Source organism: Cynocephalus volans, chromosome 13 (genome assembly GCF_027409185.1).
Source record: "Cynocephalus volans isolate mCynVol1 chromosome 13, mCynVol1.pri, whole genome shotgun sequence".
Taxonomy (NCBI): Eukaryota; Metazoa; Chordata; class Mammalia; order Dermoptera; family Cynocephalidae; genus Cynocephalus; species Cynocephalus volans.
The window spans coordinates 22,720,517-22,739,043 of record NC_084472.1 but is presented as its reverse complement, the minus strand read 5'-3'; the positions used below and the strand labels follow the sequence as shown (position 1 = coordinate 22,739,043).

The following is an 18,527-nucleotide window of genomic DNA, read 5'->3' as shown; positions in this document are numbered from 1 at the left end:
TTTTCTGTTCCACACATTTCCTTTCTGGCAAGAAAATAAAGGGAAGGAAGGCATTATCCCTAAGTTTAGTTCCATTTCTGTATTTCTTCATTCAGTCCTTTTAAAAATGTCAAAAAAAAAAAAAAAAAATCCGTATTATGAAGGTAAAACATAGCAGCGTGCCAAGAATATGTACTAATTGATTTAATTGGACAATATAGTGCTGTTGTTTTATTTTTTTAAATAGCATTTTTAAAATTTTAAAAGTAATAAATGTTCAAATCCATACAGCATAAAAGAATATAAACAAAACAAAAAATTACCTATAACATCATCAGCCAGTCCCAACCCCTGCTAATATTTTGGTGCATTTAATTCCAGAATTTCTCATTGTACATAAACAAATTTTTACAAAAATGATCTTTTTCTATAAAACTGTTATTACTGAGCCTGCTCTGTCACTCTAATGGTACATTTTAATTTTTATAAAAATTAATAATGTCCACAATTGAGCTGTAGTATGTATTTAAAAATACTCCATGGTGTTTTAAGCACATTTAAATGCATCTAAGAAATCTAAGTTAAAAATTAATTCGACTATAATAAACATAGCAAAATTCTATTAAAATGTTCTTTTTCTCAAGTTCCTTTTCCTTTTGAAGAAAAGCAGAGCAATGTTGGCAAAGAGTCATTCTTTTCATAGCCCCAGCTTGGTAATCTAATAAGGAAGCTTCTCAGATACATATTTCATTATGAAAAAGAAAGAACCAAAAAGGCGTGTTGAGAGCACTCACTCCATATGTGGCAGAGAGGCTGTGCTCCGAGATAAATAACAGTAGTAACCCCGCATCCTGGCCCACAGCAAGGGAAGTAATATTTTACTACTACAGATTAGGAAAGAATTGCTGATTAATTTAACACAGTTGCTGGTCATTTTGGAACAACTTGGAGGCACCCCCTTAAAATTTTTTTTTATTCTGTGAAATTAAGACTTTTATCTGAAAAAGAAAAATCAACATAGCTCTGGTGCCATTTCATTTTATAAACATACTGTGATGATTTTATTCTCTACCTCCTTTTATAAACTTCATCCAAAGCACATAGTTAGCATCTCATTACGTTCTGCGGTGTTTTCTTTTTACTTATCTGTATCCCACCATGTATCAATGTAAAACACTGTCTTTTTCATGAACCTTGTCTCCTCAACTACATAGAAAGTTCCATGTACTTCTTACTAGGTTCTTAGAGGGCCCCTCTGTACGTCTTGTTTACTAGTTTGTCAAATTTCATTGTTGTGTGTACAGAAGGAAACAAACTTCATTTGTCCCTCTGTAGCCAAGCACTGTGACTTCTTCACAAACACTGTCTCACCTGCTGCCATCTTTACCTTTCTGTAGGGTAGGAAGATTTATCCTCATTTTAGAGATGAGGAAACTGAAATCAGAAGGGTTTGGTAACTTCTCCAAGATCACACAAACGGTGAGGCTGAGTTCAACACCAGGTCTTTAGATTCCACAACAACATTGCTCTTTCTCCTGCACCCTTAGAATGCTCTGTATATGTAACTTTTCCAGCTATATGAAGTTTTGAAAATTGTCTTAACTTAAAAATGTTTTTCTTTACTATGTGGATGGAAATCTGTCTTCAATATATTATATACTTTCCAATCTGAGTCTGGGGGTTGATTTTTGGGTGACTTAATTTTGGTTGGTTCTGATAATTAGTTACTACCCTATGAGCTAGAAGACCAGTAACCACACTACTTACAGTGTGTGAATAAAGAGTAAATAAGCCCCCAGTTAGACTGGCCTTTATTAAAAAGACCGAGAGTAACAAATGCTGGCGAGGATGTGGGGAAAGGGGAACTCTTCTACACTGTTGGTGGGACTGTACAACCATTATGGAAAACAATGTGGAGGTTTCTCAAACAACTACAGATAGAACTACCATATGGTCCAGCAATCTCACTGCTGGGTATATATCGAAAGGAATGGAAATCATGTCGACAGGATACCTATACTCCCATGTTCATTGCACCTCTATTAAAAATAGCCAAAATATGGAACCAACCTAAATGTCCATCAATGGATGACTGGATAAGGAAAATGTGGCATATACATATACACCATGGAATACTACTCAGCCATAAAAAAGAATGAAATTCTGCCATTTGCAGTAACATGGATGAGTCTGGAGAAAATTATGTTAAGTGAAATAAGCCAGAAAAAGAGACAGAAATACCACTTGTTCTCACTCATGGCTGCTAGGAATGAAAGGAGGGAGGAAGGAAGGGAGTGGGGAGAGAAGGAAGGAATGAAGGAAAGAAAGAAAGAAAAGACCACAATAATACGTTGAACTTTCAGAAGGAGAGAACAAACTTTAGGAAGCTAGAGATTGGTGGGGAGGGGGAGAGAGGGGTCGCAAAGTGATAGGTCGGGCAAAGGGCATAGAGAAATATCACAATTTGTAACAATGAATATGTTAATAATAAAATTTTTTTTTTAAAGTAAATAAACTGTATGAATTTGGAGGGGGCTAAGAGTAGAGTGAATGGAAGTCTTGGCATCAATTTTGGATGTTCAGCAGACTTTTTGGCCTGATTCTTTGCTGTTTTGCAAATGGTGGAGAGTGACAGAAACTGACTTTTAAATAAATTACGTATATAGTATAGTACTCATCAGTTTTGAAGCACTCTGGGGCTTTTTTTTTTTTTTTTCATTCATGTGAAACTATCAGAAAAGATTTTTTTCTCTCTCTCCAAGCTCATTCTGATACTTAGTAAAAGCCAGTAGAGACCATAGAGCTTGGTGCATGATAGGTGTCCAATAAATAGTACTTGAACGAGTGAGGAAACAGACGAGGCCGCTTTCAGAATACATTGGCAAGTGGTGGAGAGTCTTGCTGTACAATCAAGTGATTATGGTCAGTAAAGTAATGTTTTTCTAGAAGAGCCCTTGTTGAGAGCCTGATAGGATTGTGTCATTCCTGAAATACCACTGTCAAGGCAACCACAAATTTCCATTCTAGGAAGCAGGGTCTTTGCCTAAGATACTTTGATTACAGTTTGCATGCCATAAATGATGGTCAGACTGTCAGAATTAATCAGAACACTCCCTTCTCCAGGCATGCCATATGATATACATGCTACTTTTGTGTGTGTGTATGTGTAAGAGAGAGAGAGAGACCGCGAGAGGGAGAGAAACAGAAATACATGTATTCTATTTATTTATTTGTTTGTTTGTTTATTGGCATTTTTCTGTTTTTTTTTTTTTTTTTTATTGTAACATAATTGATTATACATATTTGTGGAGTACAGAGTTGAAGGGTCCGTCCGTGGCTCACTTAGGAGAGTGTGGTGCTGATAACACCAAGGCTGCGGGTTCAGATCCCTATGTAGGGATGGCCGGTCAGCTCAATTGGTAGAGCGTGGTGCTGACAGAGTTGAATATCAATACCTGTGTGCAATATTTGATGCTCAAATCAGGATAATTAGTATATTCAACATTATACAATGTAATCATTTTTTGTGGCCCTTTACCAATTCTTCCCTTACCCCCTCCGCTCCCCCTTTCCCATCTCTGGTAACCTCAGTTCTGTTGCTGAACCAAGTGAGGAAAGAAAGGGAAGAGCTCAGGGGTGCGAGTTCTCAGCTCAAGCGCCACATAGTTGACCTAAAAGTTTCTAAGTGTGCTCTAGTCCAGAATCTTCTCTCCAGTACCTGCAGATCTGAAATTGCCAGAAATCAAACACAAGCTTTCATCACAAGATTGGCTGAACTACAGTGGCAGTTGAATTATCAGCCTCACGGGGTATCTACTGTTAAAGTGAGGGCATTGGTTGGGAAAAAATGGGATCCCGCAAGTTGGGATTGGGGACATGTGGGAAGACCCTGATGCAGCTGGGGACATGGAACCCCTAAAATGCATTGAGTCTTGTTTGCCAGAAAAGAACTCCCTACCCCCATCCCCAGTGACAGTGGCTTTTCCACCTCTGCCTGAGGGAATTAACTCTGCATGGCCTAAGGACACAGTAATGGCTTCCCCTGAGGCAGTCATTGAGCATGACAATGCTGATTCTCCTCAGGACCCACTCCTACCCCCATCTTTGATTCTAGACCTATAATAAGAGTCAAGGCCCCAGCAGGCCCCTAAAGGTGAGGTACAAAGTGTGACCCATGGGGAGGTGCATTACACTCCAAAAGAACTAAATGAGTTTTCTCCTTCATACAAGCAGAACCCGGGAGAATATGTATGGGAATGGATATTAAGGGTGTGGGATAATGAGGGAAGGAACATAAAATTGGATCAGGCCAAATTTATTGATATGGGCCCACTAAACAGAGATTCTGCATTTAATATTGCAGCTTGGGAAGCTAAGAAAGGTGCTGTTTGGTTGGTTGGTTGTTTGGCTGAAATACAGATCAGAAGATGGCCTACTGTGAGTGAGTTAGAAATGCCTGATCTCTCTTGTTTAACTGTAGACAAAGGGTTTCAAAGGCTTAGGGAGACTGGAGTGGTAGAGTGGATTTGTCACATAAAACCTACTTACCTACATGAAGAGGGTCCAGAAGACATACCTTTTACTGATACCTTGAGAAATAGATTTGTGAGGGGAGCCCCAGCATCCCTGAAGAGCTCTGTGATTGCTCTTCTCGGTAGACCAGACCTTACAGTGGGAACCACAGTCAGGCAGTTGGAACACTTAAGTGCAATGGGACTGGGCCGGCCCGTGGCTCACTTGGGAGAGTGCGGTGCTGATAACACCAAGGCCGCAGTTCAGATCCCTATATAGGGATGGCCGGTTAGCTCACTTGGGAGAGCGTGGTGCTGACAGCACCAAGTTAAGGGTTAAGATCCCATCACCGGTCATCTTTAAAATAAATAAATAAATAAATAAATAAATAAATAAATAAAAATAAATAAATGCAGTCGGACTAATTGGATCCTAGGGTGGCAGGGACCAAATGGCAGCACTCAGCTGACAAAGGCAAGGTGGGCGTAGTTACCATAATGAACAGCAGAGGCAAAGCAATAATCAGAACAGTCTGACTCGTGTAGAACAATGGCATTGGTTAGTTAATCGTGGTATTCCTATAAGTCAAATAGACAGGAAGCCTACTAAATTCTTACCTGATCTGTATAAGCAGAAAACTTTTAGGTCAAGTGAACAGAAGTCTAACTCAAATCATAAAAACAGAGTCAAGGCCCCTCAGTCAGTTCCCAGACTTGAGCCAGTTTACACACCCAGAACCCCTTGAATGAAGGGGTGGTCGAGTTCCCTTGAGGAAAGACCCCAGTACACTACCAAAAATTTATACTATTATTCTTTCTACCATCCTTCCCCAAGGAGATGAACACCCTTTTACCAGAGTGTGCACTGGGGAAAGGGAAATAATCAGACCTTTTGGGGACCACTGGACATTGGATCTGAACTGACATTGATTCCAGGAGACCCAAAATGTCACAGTGGCCCTCCAGTTACAATAGGGGCTGCTGGTTAGCTCAATTGGTTAGAGAGTGATGCTGATAACATTAAATCCAGGTTGAAATTTATGGAACATTTATGATCTGTATTAAATTTTTTCACTGTTCTATTGAATTTTATGAAATGAAATATCAAATAATATAAGTTTTTTACTTTTGACATGCTTTTCCGGAGGTATCACTAAGCCTGTTTCTTTCCCTGGTGCAAGAGGGAATATAGTCCACCTTGACAGAGAAACATGACATAAGACAGGGATGAACATTCTTAACAAATAAAGTCATTAAAACTTTCAATTTATACTTCAGCTCATGTGTTGAGGGCAGTGCCCCCAGGGCTCTTGTTTGAACAGCACACAGCAAGGTTAGATTTAGGAGGCAAATTTTTCATTAGCTTCTTTTGAAAGATGCCCGAAGTCAAATCCCTTAAAGGATGCTACTACCAAAAAATCACTGCTACCCTATTGGGCAGGTTAGGTGGATGATTAAGCTACAAGGAAGCAGCAGACTGAAAGCAGCTGGGGAATGGAAATTTTAAAGATAAACTGATCAACATACCTGGAAAAGCTGTGCAGGATAGATAGGAGAAAAGGAAGAATTAGAAATAAAATTCCAGAGGGCTGTTTCATGTCAGAGTATCTTAGATTTGGTGAATCCTGTGAAAGGAAATAATACACACCCTTTTGGCTTTTGAAAAAGGTAATTTCACAGAAATTTAAGTGAGTTTCGGAACAGTAAAGCGTTCTGATTGGAGGAGTTTTTCTCAAGATGATTTTTAGTTTATTTTCTCTTTATTTAAGTAGAACTTACAGTAAAGTAACTAAATCTTATGTGCACCTATGGATACAGCTGTGTAACCTCCCACATGAAGATGTAGAATGTTTCTACAGTACAGAGCTGTATCTTGTAGAGCTCTCCAGAGGCTCAAGCTTGCCCCCCCTCCACTCAGCGCCCCCCAGAGGTGGCCAGAGGTGTCACAGTTGTTTTGCCTGTCTGTCACTTCAAATAAATGGAAGCATATGCTACATCCTCTGTTGTGTCTGGCCTTTTTTCTCCAGTGCTGTATCAAGTCTATGGAGGTCAGTCTTTTCATTCACAACATCAGTAAAGAAGGGGAAAATGCTGTAGGAAGGGGAGAGGGAAATGAGCGTGTTGTGGGGTCATAAGCCGTTTGAATTCAACTTTAGAATACCCCTGCATCTCCATCACATGAGTGACAAGTTCAAATTTGTCATGATTTGGGCTTCCAAATGTTAAGAAAAATTCAAGCAGCGTTTGCTTTGCCATCATATGATAGCCACTAGCCACAGGTGGTTATCTAAATTAAAATTTAAATTAATGAGAATAAATTCAAATTAAAAATCTAGTTCCTTAGTCACACTTGGCCACGTTTCAAATGCTCGAGTGGCCGCATGTGGCTAGTGGCTACCATAGTGGGCGGTGCAGTTGGAGAATATTTCCATTATTGCAGAAGGTTCTACGGGACAGCACTGCTTAGAAGGCTGCCTTGACAGAGGCTCCATACCTCCCCCTCTTGCTCTTCTCCAGACATGAGGAGGGTGTGGTGGGTTTTACTTACTTTTTCATAGTAAATTATCATTTGATTCTGTGGCTCTAGGACCATCGTCATACAGGTTTCTGTTTCCTGCATCATCCCTCTACGTTGGGGGAAAAAAATAAGTGGTTGAATTCTCACAATATACTGAACTTTTAATATCTAGAGTGTACCATGCACTGTCCCAATTTGAGGCCTTGGCAATACTGCTTGGAACCCTCCTTCCTGCATCCCAGCATTTGTTAACTTCTCGTGCATTAGATCTCAGCTTAGACTGTCTCCAGGGACCCTTCACCATCCCTCCTCCCAGCCCCCAAGCCTTGGGTAAGTGTCCCCATTAAGCTACCATAATAACCTGGCCTTCCATGGCCCTAACGGTAGTTGCTTGTTTCATGGTCTCTTTCTCACTGAACAAGCCTAGCAAGGCCAGAGACCAGTCTGTCTGGCTCGCTGCTATCCATCCACCAAGTATACCAGTGCCTGATACAGTGCCTGGCACTTAGGAGATACTAGTAAATGTTGTGGAAGGAAGGAACAATGGACTCACAAGAAAGGGGCAGTAACCAAGTGGCTTAATGTTAGGGCAGGGTCCCTCTCCCCTAGGTGAGGGTTCTGTTCCTAAAGGGGCTTTGTCAGAGCAGCTTTCCACCTGACCTACTCTCAGAGCACACATCAGTGCTCTCACTGATTCTTCCATAGCCGTGGTGGCACCTCCAGGTCATTGGCACTCTTTCTGGTTAAAGTTTATGGTTTACTTTTCTTTGGAAGTAATGCTGGAAGACATCTACAAACCAAGATGAGGATGGGTGAGTGATTAAAGGGAAAGACAGATGGGAAAGTAGAGTTGACGAATGGCGATGAAGTGATGGAAAATCCTGCCGCACCTTCCAGTGAACATCATAGGCCATCTGGACATCACAGGCCAAGTCCCACCAAGCCAAACGACCTCACAGGGAGGCAGCCATAGAACAGGAAGGGTACCAGCATAGGTAACAGTAATCCCAACTCAAACTAGCTTTTAAAGTAAATGTATTTTCCCAAGTAACCGGAAATCTAGAGGTAGGAGGCACAGAGATGGTTGATTGGATGTCTCAGCAATGTCAGTGAAAACCTGGGTTCTTCCCATCTCTCAGCTCTGCCTCCCTGGCTGTAGAGAGATGGCAGCTGCAGGTGTGGGCATCCCATCCAGGACCTCAATGTCCAGATAAAGGCGAGAAAGCCTCAGCTCCAGACACCGCAAAGGGAGAAGGTTGCCACGACTATGTTAGATGAAGCATCTGGAGTAGATGTTAGATATTGACTTTCAGCTCCAGTGTCCATTACAAGTGCCAAGACCTCCCAGCCCCAGCCCGTGGATTTTAAAAATTCTTTCACTTTGTACCAATACAGAAAATACTGTGTGAAAACTGATAACTCTGTTAGCTAATTATCAGTCAATGCCTTAGAAATGACCATAGCTAAGGGGACACGTACAGAACAGAGAAAGCATCCAAGATGGGAGAGAGCCTGGGAGGAGACCCAGGGGGCTCACCAAAGACCAAGTCTGACCCTTACTCTTAAATTTTAATCCCTACTACCTCACCTCCAGCTGAGGTGGTTTAATTTTAAATTTACCAATATCCATACATTTATGACTTAACAATGTAAATGGTATATGTTCGGAGAGATGTGGAATCCTTCAACTGATCAGTTTTGCTTTAATTTTTTTCTCCGTCTGTGTAGACCTTGCAGTGTTAGAGCTGTGCTGAATGAGGTCACAGTCTAATGACAATATTAACCCTGCAAATCTGTTCATTTTTGCCTGAGCACCCTCAGGCAGGATATAGAATGTGTCCAATTGAAAAACTATTACAGATTCTGCGGTGCTGTGATGGGCTGAATCGTAACAGGGAGGGAGGGGTGAGTGTGTGTCTACGTCTATGGCCAGGAAACGATTTTCTAAAAGGAAGTCAGAAGTCTCTTAAAAGCGGAGGTTATATGATTGCATTTTTAAAGAAAAAATGTGTTTTCTCTCACCCAAATTTTAAAATGCTACTTTTAGTATTTCTGAACCTTAGCTGTTTTATATTATCTACCAACAGTGTCTTTGTTTTTTAGTATTTTTCCCCTACTCAATACCTCTTTAACTCCTTTCCTTTGTGTGTTACAAACATTCTTTTGTGGTTTTAATATCTATTTTGCATTTTTAAAAATATACAGGAACATATAAAGGGTAATACAGGAACACCCTTGAGCCCACCGCCCAATTTAAGAATTAAAACATGAACTCTTTTTCTGTGACTGTTGCTGGGCTCTCTTTAATTCAGCATGTAGAAAAACACAACACAGATGGTAAACATTTTGTGTGAAGGCCCATTCACCACACCATTCATAGTAGATGTGGAATTTCAGAAAGCGTGTGCATTCACGGTCTTGCTTGGACATGTGGTTAATGCTAAGTAGTCTCGCAGTTGTGCCCCAGGTAACTCCTAAAGCTGTTCCAGATCATAAAATCTATGATGTTTTGCAAATTTATATTTCATCATGCTGTGTTTTGTGCACAAAAACTAGATGACTTCCCCTTTGTAATCTCCATCAAAGGCATGTTTCAAAATCCCTTTAGTAAGCCTGTCACTGGCTAACCACACATTGCTTGCGTGTTTGAGAACAATCTCATGCTAAATCTGAGTGTGCGTGTGTCGTCAGTCTTACAGAATTCATACGTAAGTGCTATTCTAGCTTATTCCTCAACGGCAGACTCTAAATTTAATTTGACCCCTTCATTGAGTGCCAGAGACCTGACTTGACTTGTCTGTGGTTCGGGCTCTAATTTAAAAGCAATCAACCATGTTGGCATAGTGTTTGAAATATTTATATTGTATCCATGGAAAGGATGTGATATTTTATTTTCTCAAGGGGACAGTTTCTTGCACATACTCTTGCCGCCGCCGTGTGCTAGGCTCATTCCGGTCTCTCTGCTCACATCGTGCCTTTGCTTGTGTGACCCAGCAGGACTGCGTCAGCTGCCGCCTAGGTTCCACTTTGGGAACTTGATTTCTTCAAGAAGTCAGGCAGACAGCAGAGCAGCTTGCCTGTGGTACACAAGCACATATTTGTCACTTGAGGATATATTCTTTTCACAGAGTCCCCAGCCCCATAGTCTTGAAGGGAGAGAAACAGGGAACAGTAGGTGGAATATAGGTTGTTGGGTTTTTTAAAATCTATTGGCTGATAAACGTGTGGTGCAACTTTTCAAGGTTGCTTTAAGTATATGAGCTGAGGGCTAGCGCAGTTATACCCTCTTTTTCCTTACTCAAAAAATAGAAATTTTCCCATACTGGCCAGCCGCCAAAAAAAAAAAAATAAATTTTAAGAAAACATTTTGTAGAACACAAATGCCAGAGGTCTGTTTTTATTCCAAGTGCATAGCAATGAGGAAGTTTTCAAAGAGAAGGATAAATCATACATATTTTATTTAGATGCATATTGTTTTAAGTGTTGATTGTCTTTCCATCTGGAATGAATAGAATTTTTCCACATGCCATTTACCAATCGTTAAATGTGAGAATTTATTAGTGTAATAAACCTTCACAGTCCTCAGAATTATTTGAAATGAACATTAGTTCAGCTCCTTGATTCTGAGCATGTGAAGTGTTCCTTTTCTTTGTCACAGAATTTGTTTTTCTAATATTCTTTATAACAAAAGTGAGAGCTTGCCGATTTTCCAGATTTTATTGTGGAATGAATATCAGCATTTGTCACTGGTGTATGCTTGATGATATATGTATTTCCTTTCTTTCCACAGAAAAGAGAAAAAATGTCTAAACTTGCTTATCTCTCTGTAGGACAGTCGGCCCAATATGTCAAGACCTCTGATCACTAGATCCCCTGCATCTCCACTGAACAACCAAGGCATTCCTACTCCAGCACAGCTCACAAAATCCAATGCGCCCGTCCACATTGACGTGGGCGGCCACATGTACACCAGCAGCCTGGCTACCCTCACCAAATACCCCGAATCAAGGTAATTTGAAAAACTGAAAAGTCACACTCAGAAGTGCATGTATTTGATGATCTAACTGTTTTCCTTTGACCAGCATAGCAGCATGGCCTCACCAAGGCTGGGGTTGGGACACAAAAGTGCCCTGAGGGCCATGCTGCTGCAGAGGCTACTCTTGACACGGCTGTATATCTTCTTCGAGTAAGGATTTGACACACAGCTTAGTGGAGTACGTGTAAAATGTCATGCAAGAATGGAGTCCTATGATATTTTGCTCTATAGCATTCTTCATAATTCGCAGTAAAGTACAAAAAGGATGATAATTTCTCCCCCTACCTTTCTTCTGTCTTCTTCTTCTGCAACACACTTTCTTATGCATTCTGATAATTTTATAGGCAATCACTTGATGCATCATCTTGTGAACTGGAAAGAAAAGAGAGACTCTTACCAGTGAGGCATTATATTTAGAACAGTATACAAAAGTCCAGAAGGCCAAGATAGTCTTGTTTAAAAAAAAAATCAAGGAGCATGGAACTTATGAGACAGCTCAAGGCAGATAACTAAATATATAAATTGTATGAAAAGAGAGAGTGGTTTACAAACAAGCAGTATCCATTTATGTTTATGAGATATCTCCTCCCTACCCCATCTCTAAGGGAGTTCCAAAGAAGTCATGTCCTTGCACCCCGGGACAACTCTCCTGGCCCTCCCCCAGATTCAGGGGCTATGTTCAGATCTGTAAGGGAATTTATCTTCACCAGCTCTGCTACTGGATAGTGGAGCAGGCCTGCGCTCATGCGGGCTAATGTCAGGAAAAGGAGGTTGTTCTGCTTGTTTCTGCTCATAGGAAATGGAGACACTGCCTAGGCTTCAGAAGGGCACCAACTGCATTTTTCAGAACGTCTTACAAAGTGACAGATAGAGAGCTTACAGCCTAAGTAGATAGCCCTGACATAAAAATCACTGTCATCTTGAAAACTACATAAAGACTGGGGTTTTGTTGTTTTTTTTTAAATCTCACTCTATTACCTGACATTGTATGAAAGAATGTGAAGTTTGGGAAGAAGAAAGATAAAATATTTTCTCTCTCGATTTCCAGATTTTATTTCAATCAAAATGAAATGATTAAGAAAAATAGATTTCCATTTGTTCAGTTATCAAAACTATATATTTTTAAGTGATAGGATCATATCAGTCAGGTATTGGTACTATTTACTGAGTCCCCACCTGCCCTAAGTGCATTGTAGTAGGTCCTTCGAAGTCATATTACAGTAATGGCTGTATCTTTCTTATAATTAGTGTTCTTCAAAAAAAATACCTATTTACATTCCCTGTAATTTTCTGCTAATATCAACATCAACAACAGAAAATCACTGCTGCCACTTCATATGAACACTTAATTCTAGGAGTCAAGTCACAAAACGTATGAGTCAAAAAGCAAATCCTCAACTGTAGCGAAATTCCCTGGCCAGGTCTGGTGGCCTTTGGCTTTTGTTTGCATTTTAAACTGATACAGGAGGGAAGTTACTAATAACACCATTTGTCTGTGACTTAAGCAATAGGTGTTCTTGTAGTGTTTGTTGCAACTGGATGGGTCTCTTTCCACTCACTAATCTCCCCCAAGGGTTTGGCCCTTTGGAAGCTCCCTGGTATCACTTAGCCTGTTGGCACTGGTAGAAGACAGAGTGTTAGAGGCTCTATTTGTTCAGTTCTTGTCTCAAATAATTTGCCACTTTCATCATTTTGGTGTTGCATATTATTAGGTAAAGACCTCAAGTAGTGTCTCATTTGGAGATTTTTTCTCAGTCCATCTTTCCCTGGGTATTCCCGAGAATCTGCTTTTTGTCCCTTATTATTTACACCCTGAGACGTGCATCATAGATCTTGTTCCTCTCCATACCTGTGCTGTCTTGTACAGCAGCCGGTAGCCACACGTAGCTAGCTATTGAGCACTTTAATGTCGCTGGTCCAAAGTGAAATGTCCTTTAAATGTAAACAATACACTGGATTTTAAAGACTTAGTACCAAAAAAAAAAAAAAAAAAAGTAATGAAAAATATCTCAAAATTTTTATGTTGATTTCATGTTGGAATGATACTATATTGAGTTAAATAAAATATATTGTTAAAATTAATTTTACTTGTTTCCTTTTACTTTTTTAATGTGGCTACTAGAAAATATAAAACCACATGTGCTTCACTTTTTATTTTATTGAACAGTGTTGAACTATAAACAGATGTTCTGTAAAAATATATAATTAAACCTACCCCTCCCCTAACCTGTTACTTGTATACATCAAAAATTGAATTTCTCTTTCACCAACATAATTAGAAAAGATAGAATTGTTCATCTTCCTTTCCAAATATTTCCCTATGCTTTCTGTCACTAGTGAGCCACAGTGTCACTGGAGCAACAACAAAAATAACTGTGATTCATTAGTTCTAGGTTTGGGTGCTGTCTCTGCTGTTTACCCAACAGTTGTTAGGCTGTGGACAGGCCCAATTGCTGAACGCCTGTCTTCTCTCTTGTAAAATAGGCACAAATATGTCTTCTTGCAAGGTTATTGGGAGGATTAAATGCAGTTGTGAAAGCACGCATGGCCCTGTGCCCGACAAATAGTATTGCCTTTATACTTAAACTTTTGCCAAACTCAGCAATTGTTTCTTCTCAGACTGCCCTCCAGATTCCAAATGCATCCCATCCCTTCCTTCCCAAGGCCATGGAAACAACCTTGCATCTGGGTTCTCTCCTGGATCGCACAGTCTCAGGGGACCCCTTGCTTGCTGCTCCTTCCAATTTTTGGGAAAATCTCTTGCATATAATGAACACTTTGGGGATAAATTCTAGAACATTTGGTTGCCCATGATCATGGAATTACAAATAACTCCAATTCTGGTTCTCTAGAGTCTAGGGTGCTGTCAACCCTTCTTACCTTATGGAACTATTCCCTGCCCACCCGCTTAGTGCTCTCCATTCCTCTCTCACCTGCCTCTTCCTTAATGTAGCACAGAGGGGAGAAGGGCTTTTTCTAGGATTTCAAGCAGAGACTTGTAGTTTAAACGTACTGATTTGTATGTAACAGGTGACCTTAAAAGATGTAATATCTTTCTACAATTTCAAAGGTTCTGCAAAGAACCTTTACTCCATTATGAAGTATTATAGATGATTTTTTATTCTATCTCTATTTAACCTGCCCTCTTGGCTAAAGACCACCCTTAGAACATTGTCTGCGGAAAGTAGTATGATGGACAGCTGAACATTTGAGGCACCTGGGAAGCATTAAAAAGCCATGTGAGGCCCTGCCCCAGACCAATAAAATGGGGACCACTGTGATTTCTTCTAAGAGGTCCTGATTTTCACCATCTGGCTTTGAATAACACCAAAGATGCATGGTCCTTCCAAAAGAATATATATTCCTCTTCAACGAATGTTTCATGCTATATCATTATGGCCATTTCACCAGAAGAAAATACCTTCCAACTTCGTTTCTTTAATTACTGAAGTTACCAGTGGTTCCACTGTGTGTGTGCCCCTGTGCATTTTTTTGGCAGTAGTAACTCAGTAAACAAGTTGAATTTTACATCTCATAAGGTTTATCACTCACATTGTTACTCACTTTCATCATCAGGTGTTTTTTTAGCAAAAGGAACTTAAGTTTTCAAATTAACTAAAGCATTCCATGCATTAGTAATATACTCTGTCTTAACCAATGTTTGCATAAAACAGTTCTTTGGAGGTGTTTATGAGACAGAGGCTAATGTACGCCATCTTGGTGATGAACACTGATTTCTTTTAGAGGATCCTAAGAGTCCCCAATTCTGATTGATATTTTGAATTGTAATCCCCAAGAAAAATACCTGGTTCAGATCTGCAATAATTTTACATCGAATAAGTTAAAAAAAAAAAAGAAAGAAAGAAAAATATGTCACCATCAAGAAAAGACATTAAATGAGTATATAAAGAAGATAGAACATTTTATTTGTTATTTTGTTAGCTTGATTTATAGCTTGTAGATATCTAGACATGTGGAACGCAGACCTCCACTTGTACTCTTGCACTAGGCCTCATAGATTTTAAGGGCAGATCAGATTACATGTGATTCAGAAATCCAAGGCACCCTTTGTTAACATCATTGATAATAAAAAATGTTGGTATCTAAATAATTTGTCATAACTAATTAAGATTGGTACCAAATTACATGGCCTCTTTAAGATCTACTGTTGACACTAAAATATCTTTTTAGCCATGTGTGTCATATTAAAAGTACATTCAATTTAAAAAAAGATACAAGTCTGAGTTCAAAGTCAAGTCTAACCTCTAAGAAAAACAATCTTAATAGCAGCTGTATTGATGGGTATTCAGATGTGGACTTTTTAAAACCAGGATGTGTGCTGATACTACTAATTAGCCGATCCTTTTGGGTGTAATAAGGCAGGGGTCTTGTCTAAAAGAGCTGTCAGTCAGTGACCTAGAGGTGAAAAACAGAATCTCATATTCCAAACCTCTGAGCTATCTGATCTGACTTTTGCTTGACAGAGTTTTTCTATAATTTAAACCCAGTACATGAGTTAACTCCTGCATAAGTAGATTATGGTAAATTGGTCTCTCCTAAATAGCAGCGGAGTTACTAAGCACACTGGCACATGTAGGTAATTGCAAAACTCAGAGGACTCCACTTTCAGCCTTGCAGTCGACACCCATGGCCACCCAAGGGATGTGTGTATTTGGAGCTCTAGGATGGAAATGCCAAGCATGGGTGCCTTGCCAGCGGTGATCCAGCTTTTGGAGTGCATCATCTCAGATGTTTTGGCCATTCCAGGATTCTTTATGTGTAGCTACACTGAAAGGAAAAATCAGACCAGTACAATTTTAAGGGATTGGTACTTATGTTCTAAGGATGATTGAATTCTAATGTGTAGATTTGCGTTGTTGTATGCCAGCCCTAAGGAGTGTTCTGTAATCCTGTATTAGGGCTGGGGATTCTGTGCTGTCACTTTTTATAACTTCACAGTAGCAGTTTTAACACTACAGTCCCTAGACATGAGTCCAACAGTGTTGTCATGCAGGCCCATGTTTTAGGATCTCAATAAAAATGCATCCGATTTCCCAGTTTGCTGAGCTTTCTTTCAGAATTATTGCGTGGCACTGAATAGAAAGCTTTTTTTTTCTTTTTGTGGCTGGGGATCCAAACCCTTGACCTTGGTGTTACCAGCACCATGCTCTCCCAAGTGAGCTAACTGGCCAGCCAGAAAGCTATTTATTACAACTTGCTCTTTAGATCCACACGTTTTATAATTCAATGTCTATATCAAATTAAAAAGTCACAAAATAGGTTGCTGGGGGTTTTTAGATGAGTAGAAATCAACCTCAGCTTCATAGTCTCAGCACAAATGGAAAGAGAGTAAATTCCTAATAAAATGCATAAAACGATGAGCAGTTTTGATTGGTAAGATTGGTTGATCTTTAAAAAAAGAAAACTCATTTACAGAAGGATTTAAAAGGAGGAAAAGCACCTGGCAAATGAAAAATGGAAAGTTTCTCCAGGGTAATAGGGGAAATTTTCCTCTTCTCCATCTCTTCTTTTCATCTTACAATATTGCTTTTCCAAAATTGTTCCTCAGTTATATAGGCAAAGACTAAATGAAATGGTTGGCTTCAAAAGACTTTTTTTTTTTTAACAGTGAAACTGGATTTTCTGTTTCATGCTGAAGACTAGTCTTTCAGTAACTTACACTGCACTATTGGTGTGTTCAGCAAACTTACTTTGCCACTCACTAGGCAACACCATAGTCCTTGCTATTAAAGGAATCTAACTATAAAGTCTTGTCTTAGAGCATAATTTATAGAAAAGACAGCCCTACAGAGCCTGTGGTTTTCCCTATCGTGTTCTTTCATTCATTCAACAGATTAATTGTGTACTCCCTTCTGGTATCCCCTTCTGGTAGGACATAAGGGGACCAACAAAAGTCCTTGCTCTCTTGTAGCTTGCATGGGGGAGGGAAAGGGACAGATCATAGACAATCATTCAGCAGTATTTCACTTAATAGTAAGTGATATTTAAAATTATAGCATTCAGGATAAATAGGCCCACTGTGAGATGTAGTTTGCCCCTATGTTAAATCTAAAGATAATTTTATTCCTATGTGTTGTTAGGTTTTCTTTTTTTTTCAAGAAACGTCTTTATTTGTTCATCTAAATTTTTCCCCCTGCGGCTGGCCAGTACAGGGATCTGGACCATGATGTTCATCTAAGTTTTCAAAACAATCTAGTTTAAAATTTCAATTTAGAACTAGCAGCAGATTTTTGTCACTTTGGTATCACGAATCTCACTCTGTCTATGGAGGTGAAGGCTGCCCCGCCAGCTTCAGACCTCTCGCATGCACGCCCCTGCTGCTGCCTTTGGTGGCAGGGCAGTGACTCATGAGTGACCCTGGCTGTCATAACATGAAACAACTCAGGGCAGGACTGTGGGTCATGTTCTCAACTTTTATTAACTTCTCACTCACTAAGAGATCAGGTAGAAACCCTCATCCGAGAAAGCTCTTTCTTACTTATTTTTTATTCCTTTATCCTTGATACCTAGTATCCTGCCTGCCACAGAGTGGACATTCAAAAGTTTGCTTAATGTATGAATTAATGACTGAGTAAAATATTGTAACAGAGAACAGGTCCTCAAAACAGTGAAGGGCAAATAATTGAGTAAAGCTATTCAAATCATAAAGTTAAGTTCAAAGACTGGGCTAGGTTCATTACATATAAGTAGAGACTGCATTTGCCCCATTTTACAGATGAGAACACTGAAACTCTGAGAGGTTAAGTGACTTAACCTTGATGAGGTTAATTGACTTAACCTTAAGGTTAAGTCTTACCCGGGAAGTGGGGAGGAAAAGCCAGGATCACATCTCCCACTCAGACTCCAGGACCCTTATTCTTTCCTCTTGGATAGGAATGGTTATCAACCTTAGGGGTGTGTTAGAAACAACTGAGATTCTCAGAAAGAAAACTAATACCTGTCTTTGCCCCCAAAGATTCCAATTTCATTGTTCTGGGGCAGGGCTTGGGCACTGGATTTTTTAATGCTTCCCCTATTCTGCTATGTAGTCCATCATACCACCTTTCGGAACTGTGTTCTAACAGTGCTCTTTAGTCAGAAGGCAGGTCATCTACAATATTTCAAGCCACTTTATCTCAGGCGGCCGTCACGTACAGCCTAGTGGAGAGTGTCTCAGTCAGTATTTGGGAATAGCTTACGCGTGTTGAGCCCTTCAGCACCTGAGGTAGCCAGAGCTTCCAGGCCATGAACAACCTTCTCTTGCTTCCCCAGTGTGATACAAATATAGCCCTAGCATTTTCTGTGTGTGTCGTGACTTTAAGAAGTTTGGAAAGCACTGCCTTAGACTGGGCAATGGGAGAAATGGGTCTTGTTCTTATTTGCCTGTGGGTTTCTGAAAGGTCCCATTTCCAGTGTGCAAATGTACCTGCGTCAAGGGACAAAGTTGGCCTTGGACCAGTGACCTCGCCACTTGCTTGATGGC

The 18,527-nt window shown here is 39.9% G+C and overlaps 1 protein-coding gene across 3 annotated transcripts in view; it reads left to right on the top strand.

The window, feature by feature from the left end:
• Positions 1-18,527, top strand: part of KCTD1 (potassium channel tetramerization domain containing 1) — a 185,390-nt gene that overhangs the window by 130,982 nt on the left and 35,881 nt on the right. For all 3 annotated transcript variants that reach the window (XM_063077374.1, XM_063077375.1, XM_063077373.1), the window contains exon 2: positions 10,839-11,017. In XM_063077374.1, coding sequence (XP_062933444.1) covers positions 10,839-11,017 — 179 coding nt within the window. The remainder of the gene's footprint in view (positions 1-10,838; positions 11,018-18,527) is intronic.